This window comes from Ranitomeya variabilis, chromosome 2 (assembly GCF_051348905.1).
Source record: "Ranitomeya variabilis isolate aRanVar5 chromosome 2, aRanVar5.hap1, whole genome shotgun sequence".
Classification (NCBI taxonomy): Eukaryota; Metazoa; Chordata; class Amphibia; order Anura; family Dendrobatidae; genus Ranitomeya; species Ranitomeya variabilis.
This window is the reverse complement of record NC_135233.1, coordinates 451,036,420-451,058,675: the sequence shown is the minus strand read 5'-3', so window position 1 is coordinate 451,058,675 and position 22,256 is coordinate 451,036,420. Positions and strand designations below refer to the sequence as shown.

The 22,256-nt window shown below is 47.4% G+C and overlaps 1 protein-coding gene across 1 annotated transcript in view; it reads left to right on the top strand.

Annotated features, from left to right (window-relative positions):
* The first annotated feature begins 2,417 nt into the window (after positions 1 to 2,417).
* CTR9 (CTR9 component of Paf1/RNA polymerase II complex) overlaps positions 2,418 to 22,256 on the top strand; it is a 31,159-nt gene continuing 11,320 nt past the window's right edge. The window contains exons 1-15 of the mRNA XM_077287262.1: positions 2,418 to 2,693; positions 4,102 to 4,200; positions 5,119 to 5,358; positions 5,521 to 5,638; positions 5,728 to 5,817; positions 6,429 to 6,577; positions 7,049 to 7,156; positions 7,399 to 7,506; positions 7,584 to 7,820; positions 8,188 to 8,277; positions 8,351 to 8,479; positions 8,688 to 8,871; positions 20,015 to 20,103; positions 20,186 to 20,371; positions 20,526 to 20,613. Coding sequence (XP_077143377.1) covers positions 2,649 to 2,693; positions 4,102 to 4,200; positions 5,119 to 5,358; positions 5,521 to 5,638; positions 5,728 to 5,817; positions 6,429 to 6,577; positions 7,049 to 7,156; positions 7,399 to 7,506; positions 7,584 to 7,820; positions 8,188 to 8,277; positions 8,351 to 8,479; positions 8,688 to 8,871; positions 20,015 to 20,103; positions 20,186 to 20,371; positions 20,526 to 20,613 — 1,960 coding nt within the window. The 5' untranslated portion in view covers positions 2,418 to 2,648. The remainder of the gene's footprint in view (positions 2,694 to 4,101; positions 4,201 to 5,118; positions 5,359 to 5,520; positions 5,639 to 5,727; positions 5,818 to 6,428; positions 6,578 to 7,048; positions 7,157 to 7,398; positions 7,507 to 7,583; positions 7,821 to 8,187; positions 8,278 to 8,350; positions 8,480 to 8,687; positions 8,872 to 20,014; positions 20,104 to 20,185; positions 20,372 to 20,525; positions 20,614 to 22,256) is intronic.

Below are 22,256 nucleotides of genomic sequence, written 5' to 3'. Positions count from 1 at the left end.
GGCCTTTATGGAAGAGTGGCAAGAAAAAAGCCATTTCTCAAAGATATCCATAAAAAGTGTTGTTTAAAGTTTGCAACAAGCCAACTGGGAGACACACCAAACATGTGGAAGAAGGTGCTCTGGTCAGATGAAACCAAAATCGAACTTTTTGGCAACAATGCCAAACGATATGTTTGGTGTAAAGGCAACACAGCTCATCACCCTGAACACAACATGCCCACTGTCAAACATGGTGGTGGCAGCATCATGGTTTGGGCCTGCTTTTCATCAGCAGGGACACAGAAGATGATTAAAATTGATGGGAAGATGGATGGAGCCAAATACAGGACCATTCTTGAAGAAAACCTGTTGGAGTCTGCAAAAGACCTGAGACTCTGATGGAGATTTGTCTTCCAACAAGACAATGATCCAAAACATAAAGCAAAATTTACAATGGAATGGTTCACAAATAAACGTATCCAGGTGTTAGAATGGCCAAGTCAGAGTCCAGACCTCAATCCAATCGAGAATCTGTGGAAAGAGCTGAAAACTGCTGTTCACAAATTATCTCCATCAAACCTCACTGAGCTCGAGCTGTTTGCCAAGGAAGAATGGGCAAGAATTTCAGTCTCTCCATGTACAAAACTAATAGAGACATACCCCAAGCGACTTGCAGCTGTAATCGCAGCAAAAGGTGGCGCAACAAAGTATTAAGTTAAAGGGGCCGAATAATATTGCACGCCCCACTTTTCAGTTTTTGATTTTCCACAAAAATTTAAAATAACCAATAAATTTAGTTCAACTTCACAATTGTGTTCCACTTGTTGTTGATTCTTCACCAAAAATTTACATTTGGTATCTTTATGTTTGAAGCAAGATATGTGGGAAAAGGTTGAAAAGTTCCAGGGGGCCGGATACTTTCGCAAGGCACTATACATCCATTGTACACAGCAGTGTATGTCTATCAGTATAATCTGCCTGTAGTCAGAGCCTGAAATACAGATCAAGAACACAAAAGTCTCCAAGTGACATCACTAGAACTTGTGGCTCAAAAAATAGTAGCAAAGCTATAAAAGAGGACTAAAAATCCTCCAAAAATTAAAAAATACAGCTGAAAAATTGGGCAGCACTGCTTACCTGCCAGGTCTCTGGACAAATGCACTACAGGATAATCTGCCTGTAGTCAGAGCCTGAAATACAGATCAAGAACACAAAAGTCTCCCGGTGACATCACTAGAGCTTGTGGCTCAGCAGCTTAAAGCATCTGTGTCTGTAATGTGAGGGTAGGTACACACGGTCAGTAAACGCTGCGGGTTTGATGCTGCGTACATGCACAGAGCCCAACCTGCAGCGTCCAGATGTTACAGCATAGTGGATGGTATTTCAAGAAATCCCATGCCCACTATGCCTGCACAGACGCCTGTGACTTCCCTGTGGAGACGGACATGCGGCGCATCTTTCCAGACCACAGCATGTCTACTTATCTTGCAGAGACTCAAGCCTCCCCAAGATAAATTCCACCCGTACAATGTATTGGGCGTGGTGAATCCACATGGTTCAGTGCACACAGGCGGATTCACCTGTGTCCAATAGCTGGCTGCGCTGTGGACATACACTGCATCCAAAGCGCTGCCAATTACTGAATGTCTGCACATACTCTTAACGTCATGATTGAAGACCTGGGAGACTCGCAGAAATTTTTTGGGGGGAATTATTATTTTTAATACTTTTATAGGAACAAAAATATTTTTTTCTTCACCTCAGTATACAGTGACAATAGAAATACATTGTTATATACACAATGTATATCTATGGATATGTATACTGTGCTTCCGGGTTTATTGCCTGCCTATAGAGGTCAAGATTACCGAATTCTCTGATTGCCAGCATTGTGAGCTGTGGCTTTCTGGTAAACAGCCTGCGGACACTGAGATGCGAGTCCTGGGGAGATGGCTCACAGGAGGGAGAAGTAGCGAATATATGAGTTGGGTTGGGCTCTATCACCTGTTTCAATGTTTCATGTACACTGCGTCCAGTTTTATTACTTTGCTGTATTGATCTTACTCTGTGAAAACTGAATTTACCATAAAGCGGCTCTCCAGGACATGTTTATTTTTTTAATTAAATGCATTTATTCCGGGATAAATATCATTTTGGCAAATGTGTTTCATTAATTTTGTTTTTGAACAATTAAAAAAATAAATAAAATACTTCCCAAAGGCGGCCCGTGAAGACAGCAACAAATCCATAGGAAATGAATGATTATACTGGATAACACCAACTACCTACACGGGTCCGGATTCTCTACCTGTTGTTAGTGAAACAAGTGAAGGTCACTCATATTCTGATCAGTATAATAATACTATTAAATATTATATACCTCAAATAATAATTCATTGCTTTTAAACCAACAAAATGGCGCCTCACCCCTGACAGGCGACACTTTTTTTTCAAAACGTCAAGCGTCATAAGTAATGGCCGGAAATGACGCAATCGGGTATTTCCGAGCAGCCTTAGATTGACCCCGCCGGGCCACCGTACCCAATGGTTGTGTACGGAATATGGGACAACCTCCGCCTCTTCCGGATCATGTGACTCTGATGTCACAGCAGTCTGCTCGGTTGATCTAGGTCGCAGGTTGGACGGTGGGAACTGAGGAAGCGGCAACGATGTCCCGCGGCTCCATCGAGATCCCTCTCCGGGACACTGACGAGGTGAGGACGGGAGTATGGCGGGGAGGAGAGCAGCTCACCTGCCCGAGTGCTGCGCCCTTCCCCCCTCCAAACCCCAGGAATTAACCCTGCACACCCTGCATCCATCACGTATCGCCCGCTCCTGTATATGTGATGCTGGATTTCCCGTCAATTTCACTTGATTGATTGAAAAGTTGAACCCCCCGTATAGGGTGAGGTCCTCCCTGCCGGCCAGTTGTCGCAAGGGTTTTTTTGAGCCTGTAGAGGCCGTTTAGTAATAATCTCCCCCACATTACAGCCCCTATAATACGATGTGGATTTTATGCCTGTAAAATCCACAGCAAATCTGTGTGTGAACATTACAGAAGTCACACGCAACATTTCCTATGGTAATGTGACTCAGTTCGATCTTAAAGGGGTTGTCCGATACTTAAATATTTAAATATTGGGTCCGTGGGGGTGCTTAAAAGAAAAAAAAAATACATGGGAGTGGTTAAAAAAAAAATCACTCTCCTCTCAGACCCCTTACTGGACCCCTTGCTTCCTGTTCTGGAGGGCAACCATTCATTAGTCACTTTGGTCTGAGCTGGAAGAAGCAGTCTCATAGTGATCTCTTCCAGCTCAGACGGAGTATCACCGCTGCAGCCAATCAGTGGCCACCTGACGCCTCCCTGGAAGAGGAAACTAAGAGGCCATCAGGGAATGCTTTAAGCACTATGGAGGAGCAGTGAGGTGATGGACAGCCTTATATTAGTGCCCCAGGGTGCAGCATAAGACAATTGTATCTTTCCTCCCAAACTACTGTTGTTCCTCTGATCCTACCTCGGACAATATCTTGTGACCTCAGCAGCCAATCAATAGCAACTGGAAGAATAAGGTTTCCTCCACGCTGACATCAGTGTAAAGGTTGCAGACAATCGGCGGTCACGTGATGTTATGTCTAGAGACCGGCGGGGGGACATCGCTAAGATCAGAGGAACGATACGGGCCTGGGAGGTGATTTATGCAGCATCCTGCAGCCATTAATAAAGGATTGGTCAACCCCTTTAATTTCTCATCACCCTGGGCCCAATACCTTTGTCAGAGGTTTTGAATGGTAAGAATCCCACCCGTTACTGAAATGAGGGGGCACGAGTGCATATGTGAGGTCTGCGTCCCTTCATTACTGACCTGCTCTGTTCAGGGGCGCAGATGGAGACCATTATAGGCTTTGTTCACATGTGAATGTTGATTTTTTTTTCCATCTGCAGTATAAACCAGTGGCAGCATCGAAGTGCCGCAGAATAATACCCGCTGGGAAATGGACATGCAGCGCTGATGATTACGGCGGCGGCATGTCCTCCCCTCGCTCTGACCGATCCCACAAGCCTCACGTCATTGTGTCTCACCTGTATGTAAATGGCTGTTTTACGTTCTTTCCTCCCTGCAGGTCATCGAGCTTGACTTCGATCAGTTACCGGAGGGGGATGAGGTGATCAGTATCCTGAAGCAGGAGCACACCCAGCTGCACATATGGATCGCCTTGGCGGTGAGTATCCAACCGCTGCCAGGACTGGTGACACCCAGGGTTTTCGGTTTCTATATGGCGGCACTGTGGACCGAAGCAATAACCTGGCACCCCGAGTTACAGCACCGCCTGTTCATCAGGAAAGTGCACACTGTAAAACTGTTAGCATGCCCCTTTGTGCTGGGAGTTGTAGTTCCACAACAGCTGAACAGCTGATTGTAGATTGTAAGCTCTCACGAGCAGGGTCGTCTTATTTTGCTTTAATTATTGTATTGCTAACGTTGTTACTTGTGACTGTTGTGTTTGAAACTGTTAAGCTGTAAAGCGCTGCGGAATATGTTGGCGCTATATAAATAAAGATTATTATTAGCTGAAAAATCAGCAGTGATCACTGTGACTTTATAGTGGCCAGAATACGTCCCTTTAAACCAGTTTGGTGTTGTAGGGAGAAAACAATGGCCACCAACCCATCAGCCTGTATCATGAGCTCTTACAAATCCTTCCAACTGGTCACAATTATTCAGACGCACGATACAGTGCCGGGTGTCAGTTATTTGCAAAAAAAAAATAATGTGAGCTGTGGCGGACAACTGGAAAATGAAATCTAGATCTGGTGCCATTTGTACGTTACACATAAAGGTGAATCCCTGAAACCACTGCCATTTCCATTCACGAGCCTACTGATCTCGTTGGAGCGCCCCCTAGTGGTAGAAATATATATAGAGAGATATATCTCTATCTATATATATCTCAGATCATGTATGACTACAGGGATGTTCCCGACCAGTCATCCATGTTACCTTTTCCCCCCTCCTTGGCCCTTTTAGGTTGTGTGAAGAGATTTTGTCCGTTCTGTATTAGTCCTGTCCAGAGATGAGCCTTTTTCTTGCGATACGACGTATATTCATCTTATCACTGACATGGCGTCCTTCTCTCCAGCTGGAGTATTACAAGCAGGGGAAGACAGAAGACTTTGTGAAGCTGCTGGAGGCGGCACGAATAGATGGCAACCTAGACTACCGGGACCATGAAAAAGATCAGATGACCTGTCTGGATACACTGGCAGCCTACTATGTCCAGCAGGCCCGGAAAGAGAAGAATAAAGACAGCAAGAAGGAGCTCATCACCCAGGCCACCCTGCTGTACACGATGGCCGACAAGATCATCATGTACGACCAGGTGAGTGCAGCGTGTCCAGAACCTGAGGTCCTGTAGCTTCAGGGCATGCTGGGATTTGTAGTTGGGCCATGATGTGTTCGCTGGAATGGACTATAGTCTTCGCTGGGTTAGTGTTGGTGGATCGCTTGGCTTGGGATCCTTCATTGTGTGTGTATTTTCCAGAACCACTTGCTGGGCAGAGCCTGCTTCTGCCTGCTGGAGGGAGACAAGATGGACCAGGCGGATGCCCAGTTTCACTTCGTTCTCAACCAGTCTCCGAATAACATTCCCGCTTTGCTCGGTAAGGTTAACAGATGGTGGCCATGTTCGTTTTACTCATGAGTATTTTTTTTTCACACTCATCATTTTTTTATTTAATGAATTTTGCAGGAAAGGCTTGCATCTCCTTTAACAAGAAGGACTACAGAGGAGCCCTGGCCTACTATAAGAAGGCTCTGCGTACCAACCCCGGCTGCCCTGGTAAGACCACTGGAGTCCTATAGTGAGGAAGATCTATAGTCAGTGTTCAGGGTATAACCTTGTTTTTGTAGTTTGGCCAATGTCAGGGCCACATTGAGAGCAATGAGTGACTTATTTTTCTTAAATGCATGCGTTTCTGCTTAAAAATATTTTTTTATAATTGGGTTTCATTAAAAATGTAGCACCACTTGCCTTCTATAGCCTCTGTGTGGCATTGGCTATTGCTGACTGCAGTATGAGTTAGCAGAGGATCCGTCAGTGAGCTCAGTCTCACAGTAATGGGAACGTTTGTATCTGTCACTTGTTGAGCTCCTCTCAGCTGACTTATGACCACAGACAACATCAAAGTTGAATGCAGAAAAAAACAAAGAGCATGTAAAAGCCAAATGGTGCAATATTTTTAATGAAACCCAATTGCAAATTTTTTTTTTTTTGCCTCATATATATGCATTTAAGGCGGAAAAATGTCCCAGAGGTAGATAACCCAGAGCTGAACCTTTCAGTACACCCTCCCCCACTACGGGCACTAAGAGACTTCGCTGCAGATGGGGGAACAATGTCCTCAGTTTTGATATTTCTTAGATGTGCGTCTGAATCTTGTGTTTCCACAGCCGGCGTGAGGTTAGGAATGGGACACTGTTTTGTAAAACTCAATAAAATGGATAAAGCTCGCTTGGCCTTTGGACGGGCGCTGGACCTGAACCCCAAATGTGTGGGTGCCCTGGTCGGGTTGGCAGTTCTGGAGCTTAATAACAAGGAGGTGAGTGGCCCGAGGTGTCTTGTGTATGGACACTAAAGTTTTCCTTTAGTGGGGGACAGCTGCCGTAAAGATAGATCTTCACGTTAGGTCCAATTTCGGAGCGTATAATCGGCGACACTCCATGAATGTCCATAGAATTTCCTTTCTTGTTTCTTCACACTTGCTAATATGGCTAGTGTCCGAGAGCCGTCTATGCGCGTTTTCTGTAATTGCATTTTCATTTTATTATTATTTGTCAATTAATACCGTTATTCCCTGGTGCTGATTATTGATTTTATTTTTTTCACTTCTGAACACGTTGTGCTGTTGGTGAGCGTTCGCCTCCCACTGCTATCACTAAAATTAATTGATAGTACGAAATCCATTTTTTGGGTGGGATCTAGATTCACGTTTTGTTTTTTGTTTTTTTACATTTACTCTCCTAATCTGTATCAACATTAATTTAAAGAAAATCATGTTTATTTTCCACAGGCCGATTCCATAAAAAATGGTGTCCAGCTGCTGTCGAAAGCGTACACCATAGACCCCAGCAACCCTATGGTGCTCAATCATTTGGCCAATCATTTTTTCTTCAAGAAGGTGAGAATTACTTGTGATGTTTAGTGAAAATACACTAAATCTTTTCTTTCCTGCTACCAGCTGGGGAGCAGGCTGACAGTCGTGTTATTCAGTGGCACGAGTGATATAAAATATCCCTAACTCATTATGTACCTCCAATGCAGGGGGGGGGGAGGGGGGCTGGTGTCCGGACATTGAGAAGTGTTTGTGAGCGTGACTCGTGTGGTGCTGTATTTTCATGGTTTTGGTTACTTCTCCTTCAGGATTACAGCAAAGTTCAGCACCTGGCTCTCCACGCGTTTCACAACACTGAAGTGGAGGCCATGCAGGCAGAGAGCTGCTACCAGCTGGCCCGCTCCTTCCACGTGCAGGTATGGGGGCAGCTGTGAGGGGGGGGTATTCATCAGGTTTGTGCCATCCCTCACGCGGGGTATCTCTGTTGTCTCAGGAGGATTACGATCAGGCGTTTCAGTACTACTATCAGGCCACACAGTTTGCCGCTGCCTCGTTTGTGCTCCCGTTTTTCGGACTGGGACAGATGTATATTTACCGAGGCGATAAGGAGAACGCAGCTCAGTGCTTCGAAAAGGTGCTAAAGGCCTATCCCAACAACTATGAGACCATGAAGATCCTGGGGTCACTGTACGCCGCCTCCGAGGACCAGGAGAAGAGGGACATTGCAAAGGTGAGGAAGCAGCAAGTCCTAGACCGAGACGCTGCAGGTGGTCAGGCAACCATACACATCACACTGTCAGCCGATGGTCTGTGTATGGGGGTCTCCGATGTCGGGGGAGAAAAGTATCCAGTATGTCATATTGCTGTCGCACAAACTATTGTTCATCCAGCAGTGGTCTAAAATTGATAGCGGTTTTAATCCCATCACTGCTGTCTTCTACAGAACATATATATATATATATATATATATATATATATATATATATATATATTTATTAGTGTAACCCTCGTACACTGCACCCCTCTATTCTGGCTTCTATAGGAGTCCTCTATAACGTCCAGATCCTCTTAGTTCATCGGTCACTGCTTCTCTCTAGAGTCACCTGAAGAAGGTCACTGAGCAGTACCCGGATGACGTGGAGGCATGGATTGAGCTCGCTCAGATCTTGGAGCAGACAGACATCCTGGTAAGGATTATTGCTCTTCTAGGAAGAGGGAAAGGTACATAGTCTGTATGTCTAACACCATCTTCTCTGGCAGAATGCCCTGTCTGCCTACGGCACAGCCACCCGGATCCTGCAGGAGAAGGTGCAGGCGGATGTTCCTCCAGAGATCCTGAATAACGTGGGAGCCCTTCACTACCGTCTGGGCAACCTTGGAGAAGCAAAGGTATCATTTTTTTTTTTTTTTTTTTTTTTTTTGCTTCCACTTGTTTTTTTTTTTTACTAAATCTTTCATAAATTTAATACAAAATTAAAAAAAGTTTAGTGTTCTGAAAAATTTATGCAAAATTTACGCAAACATTTCAGGTGTACATAAAATCTTTCCGGGTGTAAACACAGTTACATTTTATGATATCATGTTTATGGGTTTACAGAAATATTTCTTGGTTTCCCTGGATCGCGCCAAAGCAGAAGCCGAACACGACGAACATTACTACAGCGCCATTTCTGTCACCACCAACTATAACCTGGCGAGATTGTACGAGGCGCTGTGTGAGTTTCACGAATCGGAGAAGTTGTACAAGAACATCCTGAGGGAACATCCCAACTATGTGGACTGTAAGTTCCCGATCGCTGTGATCTCACCTTTTGTCTTCTTTTCTAATAGGAGTAGAAACTAGTGATGAGCGAACGTGCTGGGATAAGGCTTTATCCGAGTGCTTGGGTGCTAATCGAGTGACATCGGCGTGCTCGTTCGGGGCTGTTCGGCCGCAACACATGCAGGGATTACCTGTTCTATTTTATTTTTTTCTCGCATCTGCGAGACATGCAGCCGCGGGGACTCAAACATATTTCTTTCTCGCCTCATTGGGGGACACAGGTAACCATGGGTGTATGCTGCTGTCACTAGGAGGCTGACACTATGCAAATAAAGAAGTAGCTCCTCCCCGGCAGTATACACCCTCTGACAGGCACCAGGCAACTCAGTTTTTGCTTAGTGTCTATAGGAGGCGGACCTGGATCTAACACCAGATCCGCATTTCTTTTAGTGATTTGTTGTGTTTTATTAACCTTTTCCCCTTTCTCTTTCAGATATTTTTCTTCAGGGTAACAGGGTGTAGTCTTTTCACCCTGTTTTCCCCACTTTGAGCGACCGAGAGAGTAGTGTGGTATCACCCACATCGCACCCTCTCGGACCCGCTGGGCAGGACTTCGTCCCCTGTCACCCATTCGGGTGTTCAGGGTGACTTTCTTCCTCGGTGGCCAGTCCTGCCCGTTTCCCCTTCTTATCCCTCTCCTCGGAGAGGGCTGAGAGGAAGACGGCTGTCACTTCCAGTGACCCTCTCCCCCTGATTAGGGGTCGGGGTCGACGCCGTCTTCTGCGCCGGAGATCATGGTGTGGGAAGGAGGACTTCTTCCAGGACCCTCTACTCTACAAGGGATCCTGATGTATTCCTCAACTCCAGGTAGGGAATCTTCAAGCAACAGTACGGACTACCTGTAGAGCCCCCCCCCGGCAAGCGATCTCCTAGGGTTTCAGTTCTTACAGGGCCTCTGTTTAATAGGGGAGTGGGCTGCAGCACCGCCATTTTCGTGCGCCGGGATGCGCTATCGCCGCAGGCTGGCTTTGCCTTTTTCCCTCCCGGTTTTTTTCTTCTTCTCCTTCGATCGGCGCACGCCCCCTTGTGGCGCTCGGCATTAAAGCGGCCAGAAGTTCAGCGCTCTTGGGGGCGTTCCTTATGTATTCCCCCTTCGGCGCTTGTGCACGCCCACAGCGTCGCGCTGTCTCCGCGCTCTTTTCCACTACTTCCTGCTTCCTGTCAGCGTCTGCTCACCGCGTTGGACCGAGGAATCTCGGGGGCACACAGGCAGACTCCTGCGGCTACCGCTGTCGCTGTCCTTCAGCAGGCTCAGCGCTACTAGTTACTCCTCCCGGCAGTACTTCTCCGCTCCTGGACAAGGTAATATCTCCACCTATGTCCGACCCCACTCCGACCTTTGCCACTACGGCCATCCATTACACCTGTTCTCACTGTAAGAAAAAGTGGGCCTCAGGTCAGCCTTCTCCTTTCTGCCCGTCCTGCGTTCCTCCCACCATGTCAGTCCCTCAGGAAGCTCCTAGGTCTCGGGATGAGTGCACCCCCCCTCCCCCGGAGTGGGCTGTTGCTATGTCTCAATCAGTGTCTGACCTGACTAAGGTTTCTCAGTCCCTGGTCCAGGCACTTGAACATATCCCGCTTCTCTCTAATGCCACCAGTGCCACGAACGCCTCGCACGGCAAATCGCTCGCACCTGTCCAAGACCCTCACAGAGGCCGACCGGATAAAAGAGACAGAAAAAGGACCTTATCTAGATCCTCTTCCAGTTCCCTGGACCACACTGGGATTCCCCTATCTGCCCGTTCCCCTTCCTCACAGGCGGACCTCGGGTCTGACGTAACGTCTCAGTCGGAATCTGACTCTGATGCAGATCAGACTTCCGGAACACAGGAGATGGTCGATAGCCTTATTTCAGTTATCATTCAGACGCTGGAACTTAAGTAGGATGAGGCAAGCTCTCAGGACGTCTCCGTTGTGTTTAAACGGATTAAACGTCCCTCTAGAGTTTTTCCTAATCACAGGGAGTTTGACAACACTACCTCTACACACTGGGAAAACCCTGGTAAGCGTTTCCCTGGCAGGAAACGGCTAGATGTGTTATACCCTTTTCACTCCGACCTTGTCTCCAAATGGTCCGAGTCTCCTAAGGTCGACCCGCCCGTGTCCAGGCTATCTTCGCAGACGGTTCTGTCTATCTCAGACGTGGCTTCCCTTAAGGACCCCACGGACGGACAAATCGAGGCATTAGCAAAATCGGCATTTGAGGCTTCTGGAGCCTCCCTTTGCCCTAGTTTCGCCTCGTCCTGGGTAGCCAAGGCTGTGTCAGCCTGGGCCAAAACCCTGCGCAGGGGTATTTTGGCCTCTGCTCCTGCTGAGGAACTGTCTGATTTGGCGGATCAGATTTCTCTTGCAGGAAAATACCTCACGAATGCCTCACTTGATGCAGCGGCCTGCTCCACCAGGGCTAACAGCAACATTGTGGCCATTTGCCGGATTCTCTAGCTAAAAGTGTGGAACGCTGATCCCGCTTCTAAAAAATCCCTCACTGGTCTGCCCTTCCAGGGTTCTAGACTCTTCGGCATGCAGCTGGATCAAATGATCTCGGACGCTACGGGTGGTAAGAGTACCTCCTTACCCCAGTCCAAGCCTAAACGTTCCATCAACAGGAGGGGCCCCCAGTCCTTTCGTCCCTTTCGGTCCTTCGCCTCCTCAGGAAACCCCAACCAGGACCGTTCTTCCTCGCAGGGGGACCGAAGGAAACCGTCTTTCAGGCCTCCACCGCGCTGGAGAGCCACCCCGCAAAATCATCTGGATCTCGGGGCCACATGTTTTCTAATAAATGACGGGTCGCCCCCACCTGGAAATTCCTCCAGGGTGGGAGGCCGGCTTCTTCTGTTCTCAGAGGTTTGGCTATCGGTGATTGACGCCTGGGTCAGGGAGATCGTCAAGTCAGGCTACAAAATAGAATTTTCTTCGCCCCCAGGAAGTTGTTTCCTGCTTTCTCGTCCTCCCAAACAGCCCTCTCATCTCCCAGGGCTTCTCCAGGCTGTCGATTCGCTTCTCGCCTCAGGAGTCGTAGTTCCGGTGCCTTATCGCGAGCGGTTTTCCAGTTTTTACTCAAACCTGTTCGTGGTTCCAAAAAAGGACGACTCTCTCCGTCCAATTTTGGACCTCAAGCGGTTGAACCGCCATCTCCGGATTCGGCGCTTCAGGATGGAATCTCTACGCTCGGTGGTCGCGTCCATGGAACCGGGAGCGTTTCTGTGTTTCATGGACATCCGAGATGCGTACCTTCACGTTCCTATTTGCGTAAGGCATCAGAGATTCCTCCGGTTCGCGATCCAGGATCGTCATTACCAGTTCACGGCCCTCCCTTTCGGTCTGGTGTCGGCGCCCAGGGTCTTTACGAAGGTCATGGCAGCTGTCATGGCCATCCTACGTTAAAAGGCGATTCTGGTAATCCCATACCTCGACGACCTCTTGATCAAGGGTCCATCCCGTCGGGATTGCAGCCAGAGCCTCCAGCTTACTCTGGACACGCTTCTTCGCCTCGGCTGGATAATCAATTACCAGAAGTCTTCCTTGATTCCAACTCAGCGTCTGGAGTTCCTGGGCTTGGAATTCGACACCTCTCAGGCTCAGGTCTTTCTCCCCAAGGAGAAGTTCCTTGCTCTTCGTTGGGGGGTCAGAGCACTAAAGAGCCCGAATCCTCCGTCTCTCCGCCTCACCATGAGGGTTCTGGGGAAAATGGTCGCTTAAGTGGAAGCGGTCCCTTATGCCCAGTTTCACTCTTGTCCCCTCCAGCTGGCCCTTCTGTCGGCCTGGGACAGGAATCCACTTTCCCTGGACCGCCCATTTCGCCTCTCTCCCAGAGTGAAACAGTCTCTCTCTTGGTGGACGCTGTCCACCTCCATTCTGCGCGGGAGGTAATTTCTTCCTCCCCGCTGGCAGGTTATCACCACCGACGCCAGCCTCCAAGGTTGGGGAGCAGTTTTTCTCCACCTCACGGCCCAGGGCCGTTGGACTGCTCAGGAGGCGTGCCTCCCTATCAACCTCTTGGAAATCAGAGCCTTCTTCCTAGCCCTCATCCGCTGGGAGTCCCTCCTCTCGGGAAAGCCGGTCCGCATTCAGTCGGACAACGCCACAGCCGTGGCTTTCATAAACCATCAGGGAGGGACTCGCAGCAGACAAGTCATGACGGAAGTGGCAAGAATTCTCCGTTGGGCAGAGGGTCACGTTCCCTCTCTGTCAGCCGTCCACATCCCAGGAGTGGACAATTGGGAAGCCGACTTTCTAAGTCGCCAGGGCATCGTGGCGGGCGAGTGGTCTCTTCTCGCAATCTTTAGCCACATTTGCCAGCGGTGGGGCATCCCAGACGTCGACTTGATGGCCTCCCGGGCAAACCACAAGGTTCCCCAGTACGTCTCCAGATCTCGGGATCCGATGGCCGTCGGATGTGACGCTCTCGTCATCTCGTGGACCCAGTTCCAGATGCCCTACCTGTTCCCACCCCTCCCCTTGATTACAAGGGTTGTAAAAAAGATCAAGACAGAGGGGGTCCCCGTACTCTTGGTAGCTCCAGATTGGCCTCGCAGGGCCTGGTTTGCGGAACTGGCGAACTTGCTATCGGACGTTCCGTGGAGGCTTCCGGATTGTCCGGACCTTCTTTCGCAGGGGCCCCTCTTCCACCCAAATTCTCGGTCTCTGAATTTAACGGTATGGCTGTTGAGGCCGCAGTCCTGAAGGACGCGGGTTTTTGTCATAGCGTCATCCAGACGATAAGAGCGAGAAAACCGGCTTCCTCGCGTATTTACCACAGATGTTGGAAGGCCTTTTTCTGGTGGTGTCAGGACAACAATTTTGTTTCCGATGACCTTTTCCCTTCCATCTCTTCTGTTTCCTTCAAGCGGGTCTAGATTCGGGTCTTTCCCTTAGCACCTTGAAGGGTCAGATTTCCGCTCTATCCATTCTTTTTCAAAGAGACCTGGCCTCCTTGCCTCAGGTGAGGACCCTCATTCAGGGGGTCGCTCATATAGCTCCCCCTTATCATCCTCCTGTCGAGCCTTGGGATCTCAACCTCGTGTTAGACGCCCTCCAGCGTGCGCCTTTTGAACCGATTTAGGACATTTTATTCTCGCTTCTATCTTGGAAGGTAGCTTTCTTGGTCGCCATCACCTCCATTAGAAGAGTGTCAGAGCTGGTGGCATTATCCTGTCGTTCTCCCTTTCTAGTCCTACACCAGGACAAGGTGGTTCTTTGACCGGTTCCTTCCTTCTTACCGAAGGTAGTCTCGGCCTTTCACATCAATGAGGACATTGTCCTCCCGTCCTTGTGCCCTTCCCCGGTTCATCCCTTGGAGAAATCCCTTCACAAGTTGGATGTGGTCAGGGCTATCCGGATTTATCTCGCCAGAACTGCCTCTTTCCATTACGTCCCTCAGGACAGCACCATGGAGGACTTCCTTCCTTGACCTATAGCGGGACAGGATCATAGAGAGGTTAAAAGGACCCTCACACCTCCACCCTCCAGTGTTTTTCCTGTCCCTACAGGGGACGGTTGTATGAGAGGTTGCTCCTAGAGCGAAGATAGACTCCTCTTTGAGAGGTTCCTCAGCCAACAGTCAGCCTGTGCAATGGGCTTAGGGGGATCGTGCGGCAGGTCCAATCCTTCCCCCTGTCAAGTAGCCCAGGGTGGAAACTCCCCAGTGGGGAGTCCCTCAGCCCCAGACACCAGTCGAGCGGACGGGCTCATGGGTAGAGCCGCTTCCTCCGGTGGGGGGCTCTCGGCTCGGACGCCTACCGGCAAAACACCACTACGTCCGAAAGTCGTGTGGTGGAGAAGGCCGTTGCTCTTTCGGTGACGTCAGAGAGGAGCGCCGGCACATAGGATTGGCGTGCGTTCCACGATGGAACACAGAAGGGGGCACAGGTGAAGAAATCATTGACAGTAATGCGGCATTCCTGACGGGACGCCGCTTCCTTCCACGGTAGGCTCTCGGCGTTACCAGCTCCTCCTGTCTTCTAGCAGGTATGGAGCCAGCACAGGTGAGTGCATGGTTTAAATGTTGCATTGATGGCCTGGGCCTCTGGGCTGACTCTAGTCTCATGCCTTTGTGCCAAAGCTGTACCTGGAACCCATTTGCAGCTAGGCCTTGGACCTCTAGGCTATGGTAGGGCCATATGTCCAGGCTACATCTCATGACTGGACTTCAGTTAGTTGCAGGTCTTGACTGCACAGAGCCTTATGATTGGGCTTCAGAGTGATTTTTTTGGAAGCATACTTTCCATTTTCTGGTTCAATAAACAAGTGTTTCACTTTTCTTTGCAAACTTAACTACTCCGTCCATAGGAGGACACAAGGTGTTAATTCAGCACATTGTCTCCATGAAGACTGCCCTCCAGCTGCGGCTCATTAATTAGCTCCTTTGGGTGGAGTCAGTCTGACAAATGAGATGTACTGTTCAGAGTGGAGATTTATCTGGAACTCTGATAGATTGCTCTTTTGCTTAAAAGTGTAAGTCTTGTCTCTTGTTTGGCACCTTCAAGCATGGCCTAGTCTCTCTGTGCATCTCTTTGCATCATACTGCTTCTAGGCATCATATCGAGTGCCTCCATGCATAATACTGCATCATACTGCTTTTATGCATCATATGGAGTGTCTCTGTGCATGATACTGCATCATAGTACATCTATGCAACATATTGAGTGCCTCTGTGGTTTCATACGGCATCATACTTTCTGTTTCATAGGGACTTTGTGCATCATATTGCTTTATAGTTCCTATATGCATCATATAGTCATATTGCACGACTCGTTAAAGGGTTGATTGTGACTTGTAGGATCGCTACTTCCAACAGGTGGCGCTATAGAGTTAAGTCCTCTTTTTCTCATAAGAGGCAATTTGCATATATGCATCATAGCGCTTCATTGTTACTTTGTGCATCATATTGCTTCATGGTTCCTTTATGCATCAGAGTGCTTCATATTGCCTTTCTGCATCATATTGCATCACGGTTCCTATATGCATCATAATGCTCATATTGCCTTTGTGTATCATATTGCTTCATGGTTCCTATACACATCATAGCGCTTCATATTGCCTTTGTGCATTATATTACAGCATATTGCTTCATGGTTCCTATACGCATCATAGCGCTTCATATTGCCTCTGTGCATTATATTACAGCATATTGCTTCATGGTTCCTATACGCATCATAGTGCTTCATATTGCCTTTGTGCATTATATTACAGCATATTGCTTCATGGTTCCTATACGCATCATAGCGCTTCATATTGCCTCTGTGCATTATATTACAGCATATTGCTTATGGTTCCTATACGCATCATAGTGCTTCATATTGCCTCTGTGCATTATATTACAGTTGCTATATGAATCATAGCGCTTCATAGTGACTTTGCATCATATTGCATCGTATTGAATCAGATTACTTAATAGTGTCTTTGGACATCATATTGCATTATATTGCTTTATAGTTCCTATATGCATCATATTGCATCATAGGGTTTCGGTGCCCTGTGCCTCGGGGGTACCATTAGTGTGTCGGGCTTGGTGCTTTTTTCGCCTCTGGCGGTGAACCACTGGGTTAGACTTTCTGTCTGGTGCCTTGTGTGGCCGCACATTGTATCATGGGCCTACCACTTCACATTTGTCTTGGGCCTCAACTCTGGATAGAGTCCTTGTGTTTTGGACCCAGATCCAGCTTTTGTTACTTCATTCTTTACAACTGGGCTTAGTCAAGCAAACAGATATGCTTGAATTGTCTTAGTAAAATTTGCATTTCTTCTTTTTGGAACAGATCTCTCAGGTAGGTTCTACCTTGAGTGCTAAAGGCAAGTCTATTACATAATTAGCTTTAAAAGATGACATACGTCATTTTGGTACATCCTATAATCCTATAAAAGGACATACTACTGTCCTGGGAGCGGAAAAATCCCACGAGTTGAAAGGAAGGATTCCTTCCTCCTTAGAATGCTTTGCCCTAAGATATTAGGACTATCTACAATTTGCATAGTTTTAGGCGCTCCCTCAAAACACATTTGTTCAGAGTGGTCTATCACGTTCCCTAATCAGTCATTTTATGTGTAGCCCATTCACTATCTCCATCTATCCCCACCCCCAAAGATGGCTGTGCCATCATTGTAAATACAACATTGTTAATACACACTTGTACATTGTATCTTCCCCACCTCATTGTAGATTGTGTGCTCTCATGAGCAGTCGTTTTATTTTGCTTTAATTATTATATGGTTGTTACTTATGACTGTTGTGTTTGAAACTGTCAAACTGTAAAGCGCTGTGGATTATGTTGACGCTATATAAATAAAGTTTATTATTATTATCCCAAACTTCCCAAACTCCACATTCGGCAATCAGACAGATTCTTGTCCCATAAGTCTGTTGCGTTATGTTTACCAGGGACATCAGCACTGCCTTCTGTACCTTGTGGTGAAGTAGCAGTACTGTGTCGTGTGGCACAGGATCCCATACTCGCGGCTCTTACAGCAGTCACGGCTCCTAAGATAAATGATACTGGATCCAGGGCTCTTACTGTTAAGACCCCATAGTCTCACTGCCTCACAGTAGATAATCTCCCGCTGTGATGAGGAAGAAACCTACCTTTTCTCTAGCCATGGAATATGGTTACTCCCACAATGGCAGTCTGGGTGTATAAAGATTCCTGAGAAGATTGCCTCTTGGGATATGTATGAGCGTAATATGCATATATGGCCAAATAAGTTGACATACTTATAATGTCTGGACTAATGACTCGTATAAATGCAGTTCCGAATAATTTCAAGTGTCGGAAGATTTTTACTAGCACTACCACCACCACCTTCATCGATTCAGAGTCCAGACTCCCTGCGTCTAACATCAGTAAAACAGGAGTGATGGTCCACGTTTCTCTTTCAGCGCTTCTAATGAGAAGCCCAGCATTGGTAATGGCAGGAGATATTACCTGCCGGATGGTGTATTCCTTAGTTTCAATAATATATAACCCTTCTTGGGGTTAGACATCTAAGGATTTGGAATAGACGTGATCTCCTGGATGAGTACTGTGCGTACACCCAATGCTCTGCCATTATCCACGTACTAACTGTTATTGGTTTGATCTTTCCGCAGTCCAGGGCCTCTGTCCTGCAGGTCTCCTTGTAGTACGGTAAGCTGGTCTGTAACCAAGGCTTAACCTGAGCCCAGAAGGTCCGATGAAGGAACAGTCCTGTTATAAGCACATGCAGCTTATTATTGGTCGGTACAGTCCTCATTGTGTGGTGGCTGTGACTTTCACCATATTTTGCTGGGCAATAAGGTTTTCTAACCCTATTCTGGGGCTGCGATGTCTATAAGTATCTATGACCATAAATAACATGCTTGGTTACAATGGGTGAATTTCCCTCTCTGTTTCTGATGCTTACCTATTTCATTTACCACATTCATACTGAAATTGGCCATTATAGATGTATATCAGACACTCACTACGGTGATTTTCTTTGCGGATCTCTTTTAGATATCTATGGTTTTTCTGATCTTTCAGATCATTTATATATCTAGTCTGGTTTTTGCCTGGGACTTTGATTCCTGGGCTTCTGTACCCACCCTGGAAGAGTTTCTTTGGTATTCTCCATGGTGCTGTCCTGAGGGACGTAATGGAAAAAGGGAATTAGACCTACCAGTAATTCGGTTTCCAGGTAGTCCCTCAGGACAGCACCCTTAGTTCCCTCCCTTATGTTTCTCTTTTTAGGCTTGTACGGGATTAATCTACCGGCAGATCATTCGTCCTTTGGGTCACCATGGCTCGAAATTAAGATGAAGCCGTTAAATGGTTATTACAGACATGTTTGTAAGGGCATGTTTAGACTATTTATTTCCATCCTTCTGTGGTACTTTGAAAAAACACTGGAGGGTGGAGGTGGGAGGGTCCTTTTAACCTCTCTATGATCCTGTCCCCCTATAGGTCAAGGAAGGACGTCCTCCATGGTGCTGTCCTGAGGGACTACCTGGAAACCGAATTACCGGTAGGTCTAATTCCATTTTTTCATCAGGCCGATCCTCTGTTCATCGTCTCGGAAGGGCGCCGAAAGGGGCTTCCTGCTTCCAAGTCCACAATTGCTCGTTGGATCCGTTTGGCGGTTCTGGAGGCATACCGTGTCCAAGACAAACAGCCTCCTTCGGGGGTGAAGGCTCACTCTACCCGGGCTGTGGGAGTTTCCTGGGCAGTTCGTCACCAAGCTTCGGCCTTGCAAGTTTGCAAGGCCGCAACGTGGTTATCCATTCACACCTTTGTCAAATTCTACAAGGTGCATACTCAGGCTTCTGCGGACGCGAGCCTGGGTAGGAGGATACTGCAGGCGGCTGTTTCTCACCGGCCAACCTAACTCTTATTTTTCTGCAGAATATCCCGCCCTAGGGACTGCTTTTGGATGTCCCATGGTTACCTGTGTCCCCCAATGAGGCGAGAAAGAAAGAGCGATTTTTGGTTCTTACCGTAAAATCTCTTTCTTGGAGCCTTCATTGGGGGACACAGCACCCTCCCTTGAAGTTGTACCGTGTTGGTCAACGGGCCGGTGTTTTGGGTTGGTACATAGGTTGAGTTATATATTACCTGTTCCTTCTACTGCTTTTGCACCAACTGAGTTGCCTAGTGCCTGTTGGAGGGTGTATACTGCAGGGGAGGAGTTACTTCTTTATTTGCATAGTGTCAGCCTCCTAGTGACAGCAGCATACACCCATGGTTACCTGTGTCACCCAATGAAGGCTCCGAGAAAGAGATTTTACGGTAAGAACCAAAAATCCCTCTTTTTCGAGCATGCCGAAGTCACTCAGAAAGCACCCGAGCATGGCTGATAACACCTTATCCCAGCACGCTCACTCATCACTAGTAGAAACATAACAGGGAGCTATAGGGTGCCATTGTATCACATCAGCACCTCGTAATAAAGGCGCTGCACACAAGGAGCCCCTTCTCAGATTGGATGTTGACTCGGCCATTTAATGGGTTAATTGGTTTTGGTTGAAGCTTTCATTGCTTTCAGCCATTGCATCATATACAGCTGACCTCTGCCATCCTCTCGCCTTTTTGACTTATTGCCAAGTGGTGTGGCATCGAGAGGTTACCATTTTGCACATTTTCTTCATTGCTCAGGTTACTTGCGTCTTGGAGCCATGGCCAGAGATAGAGGAAACTTCTATGAGGCTTCAGATTGGTTTAAAGAAGCTCTTCAGATTAACCAGGTAGAGTCCAGTGACCACCTGCCAAGTCTCTGTGGTCAAGGCTCGGGCCTAGTGGTAAACCGGTCTCTATTGCTGCTTTCAGGATCACCCCGACGCTTGGTCCTTGATTGGAAACTTGCACTTGGCCAAACAGGAATGGGGACCCGGACAAAAGAAGTTTGAAAGGATTTTGAAGCAACCATCCACCCAGAATGACACCTACTCTATGCTGGCACTGGGCAACGTGTGGCTACAGACGCTGCACCAACCCACCCGAGATCGGGAAAAGGTAAGTGCGTCATTTGGCCCCACCATAGCATTGTTTTGGGCAAATGGCTTGGATTTTCAGCCTGTTAATTTCCAGTACAACCCCCCCCCCCTCCACATATGAAGCTGCATATTGTCTTTATTAGCAAAGATGATGGGTTATTCTGTCCCCACAGGAAAAGCGTCACCAGGATCGTGCTTTGGCGATCTACAAACAGGTGCTGAGAAATGACTCCAAGAATCTGTATGCAGCAAACGGCATAGGTACGTACTGAGGTTATTGTGCCTAATACAGGAGACTGAGCTGATCAGACGTTATCCCCCTGTTCCCAGATGTTGCTGTGTACATACAGTGCCTACAAGTAGTATTCAACCCCCTGCAGATTTAGCAGGTTTAATAAGATGCAAATAAGTTAGAGCCTTCAAACTTCAAACAAGAGCAGGATTTATTAACGGATGCATAAATCTTACAAACCAAGTTAAATTTTTATAAATTTTAAACATAAAAGTGTGGGTCAATTATTATTCAACCCCTAGGTTTAATATTTTGTGGAATAACCTTTGTTTGCAATTACAGCTAATAATCGTCTTTTATAAGACCTGATCAGGCCGGCACAGGTCTCTGGAGTTATCTTGGCCCACTCCTCCATGCAGATCTTCTCCAAGTTATCTAGGTTCTTTGGGTGTCTCATGTGGACTTTAATCTTGAGCTCCTTCCACAAGTTTTCAATTGGGTTAAGGTCAGGAGACTGACTAGGCCACTGCAACACCTTGATTTTTTGCCTCTTGAACCAGGCCTTGGTTTTCTTGGCTGTGTGCTTTGGGTCGTTGTCTTGTTGGAAGATGAAATGACGACCCATCTTAAGATCCTTGATGGAGGAGCGGAGGTTCTTGGCCAAAATCTCCAGGTAGGCCGTGCTATCCATCTTCCCATGGATGCGGACCAGATGGCCAGGCCCCTTGGCTGAGAAACAGCCCCACAACATGATGCTGCCACCACCATGCTTGACTGTAGGGATGGTATTCTTGGGGTCGTATGCAGTGCCATCCAGTCTCCAAATGTCACGTGTGTGGTTGGCACCAAAGATCTCGATCTTGGTCTCATCAGACCAGAGAACCTTGAACCAGTCAGTCTGAGTCCTCCAAGTGATCATGAGCAAACTGTAGACGAGCCTTGACATGACGCTTTGAAAGTAAAGGTATCTTATGGGCTCGTCTGGAACGGAGACCATTGCGGTGGAGTACGTTACTTATGGTATTGACTGAAACCAATGTCCCCACTGCCATGAGATCTTCCCGGAGCTCCTTCCTTGTTGTCCTTGGGTTAGCCTTGACTTTTCGGACAAGCCTGGCCTCGGCACGGGAGGAAACTTTCAAAGGCTGTCCAGGCCATGGAAGGCTAACAGTAGTTCCATAAGCCTTCCACTTCCGGATGATGCTCCCAACAGTGGAGACAGGTAGGCCCAACTCCTTGGAAAGGGTTTTGTACTCCTTGCCAGCCTTGTGACCCTCCACGATCTTGTCTCTGATGGCCTTGGAATGCTCCTTTGTCTTCCCCATGTTGACCATGTATGAGTGCTGTTCACAAGTTTGGGGAGGGTCTTAAATAGTCAGAAAAGGCTGGAAAAAGAGATAATTAATCCAAACATGTGAAGCTCATTGTTCTTTGTGCCTGAACTACTTCTTAATACTTTAGGGGAACCAAACAGAATTCTGGTGGGTTGAGGGGTTGAATAATAAATGACCCTCTGAAAAGACTTTTCACAATTTAAAAAAAAAAATAAACAAAGAAATAACATTCTTTTTTGCTGCAGTGCATTTCACACTTCCAGGCTGATCTACAGTCCAAATGTCACAATGCCAAGTTAATTCCAAATGTGTAAACCTGCTAAATCTGCAGGGGGTTG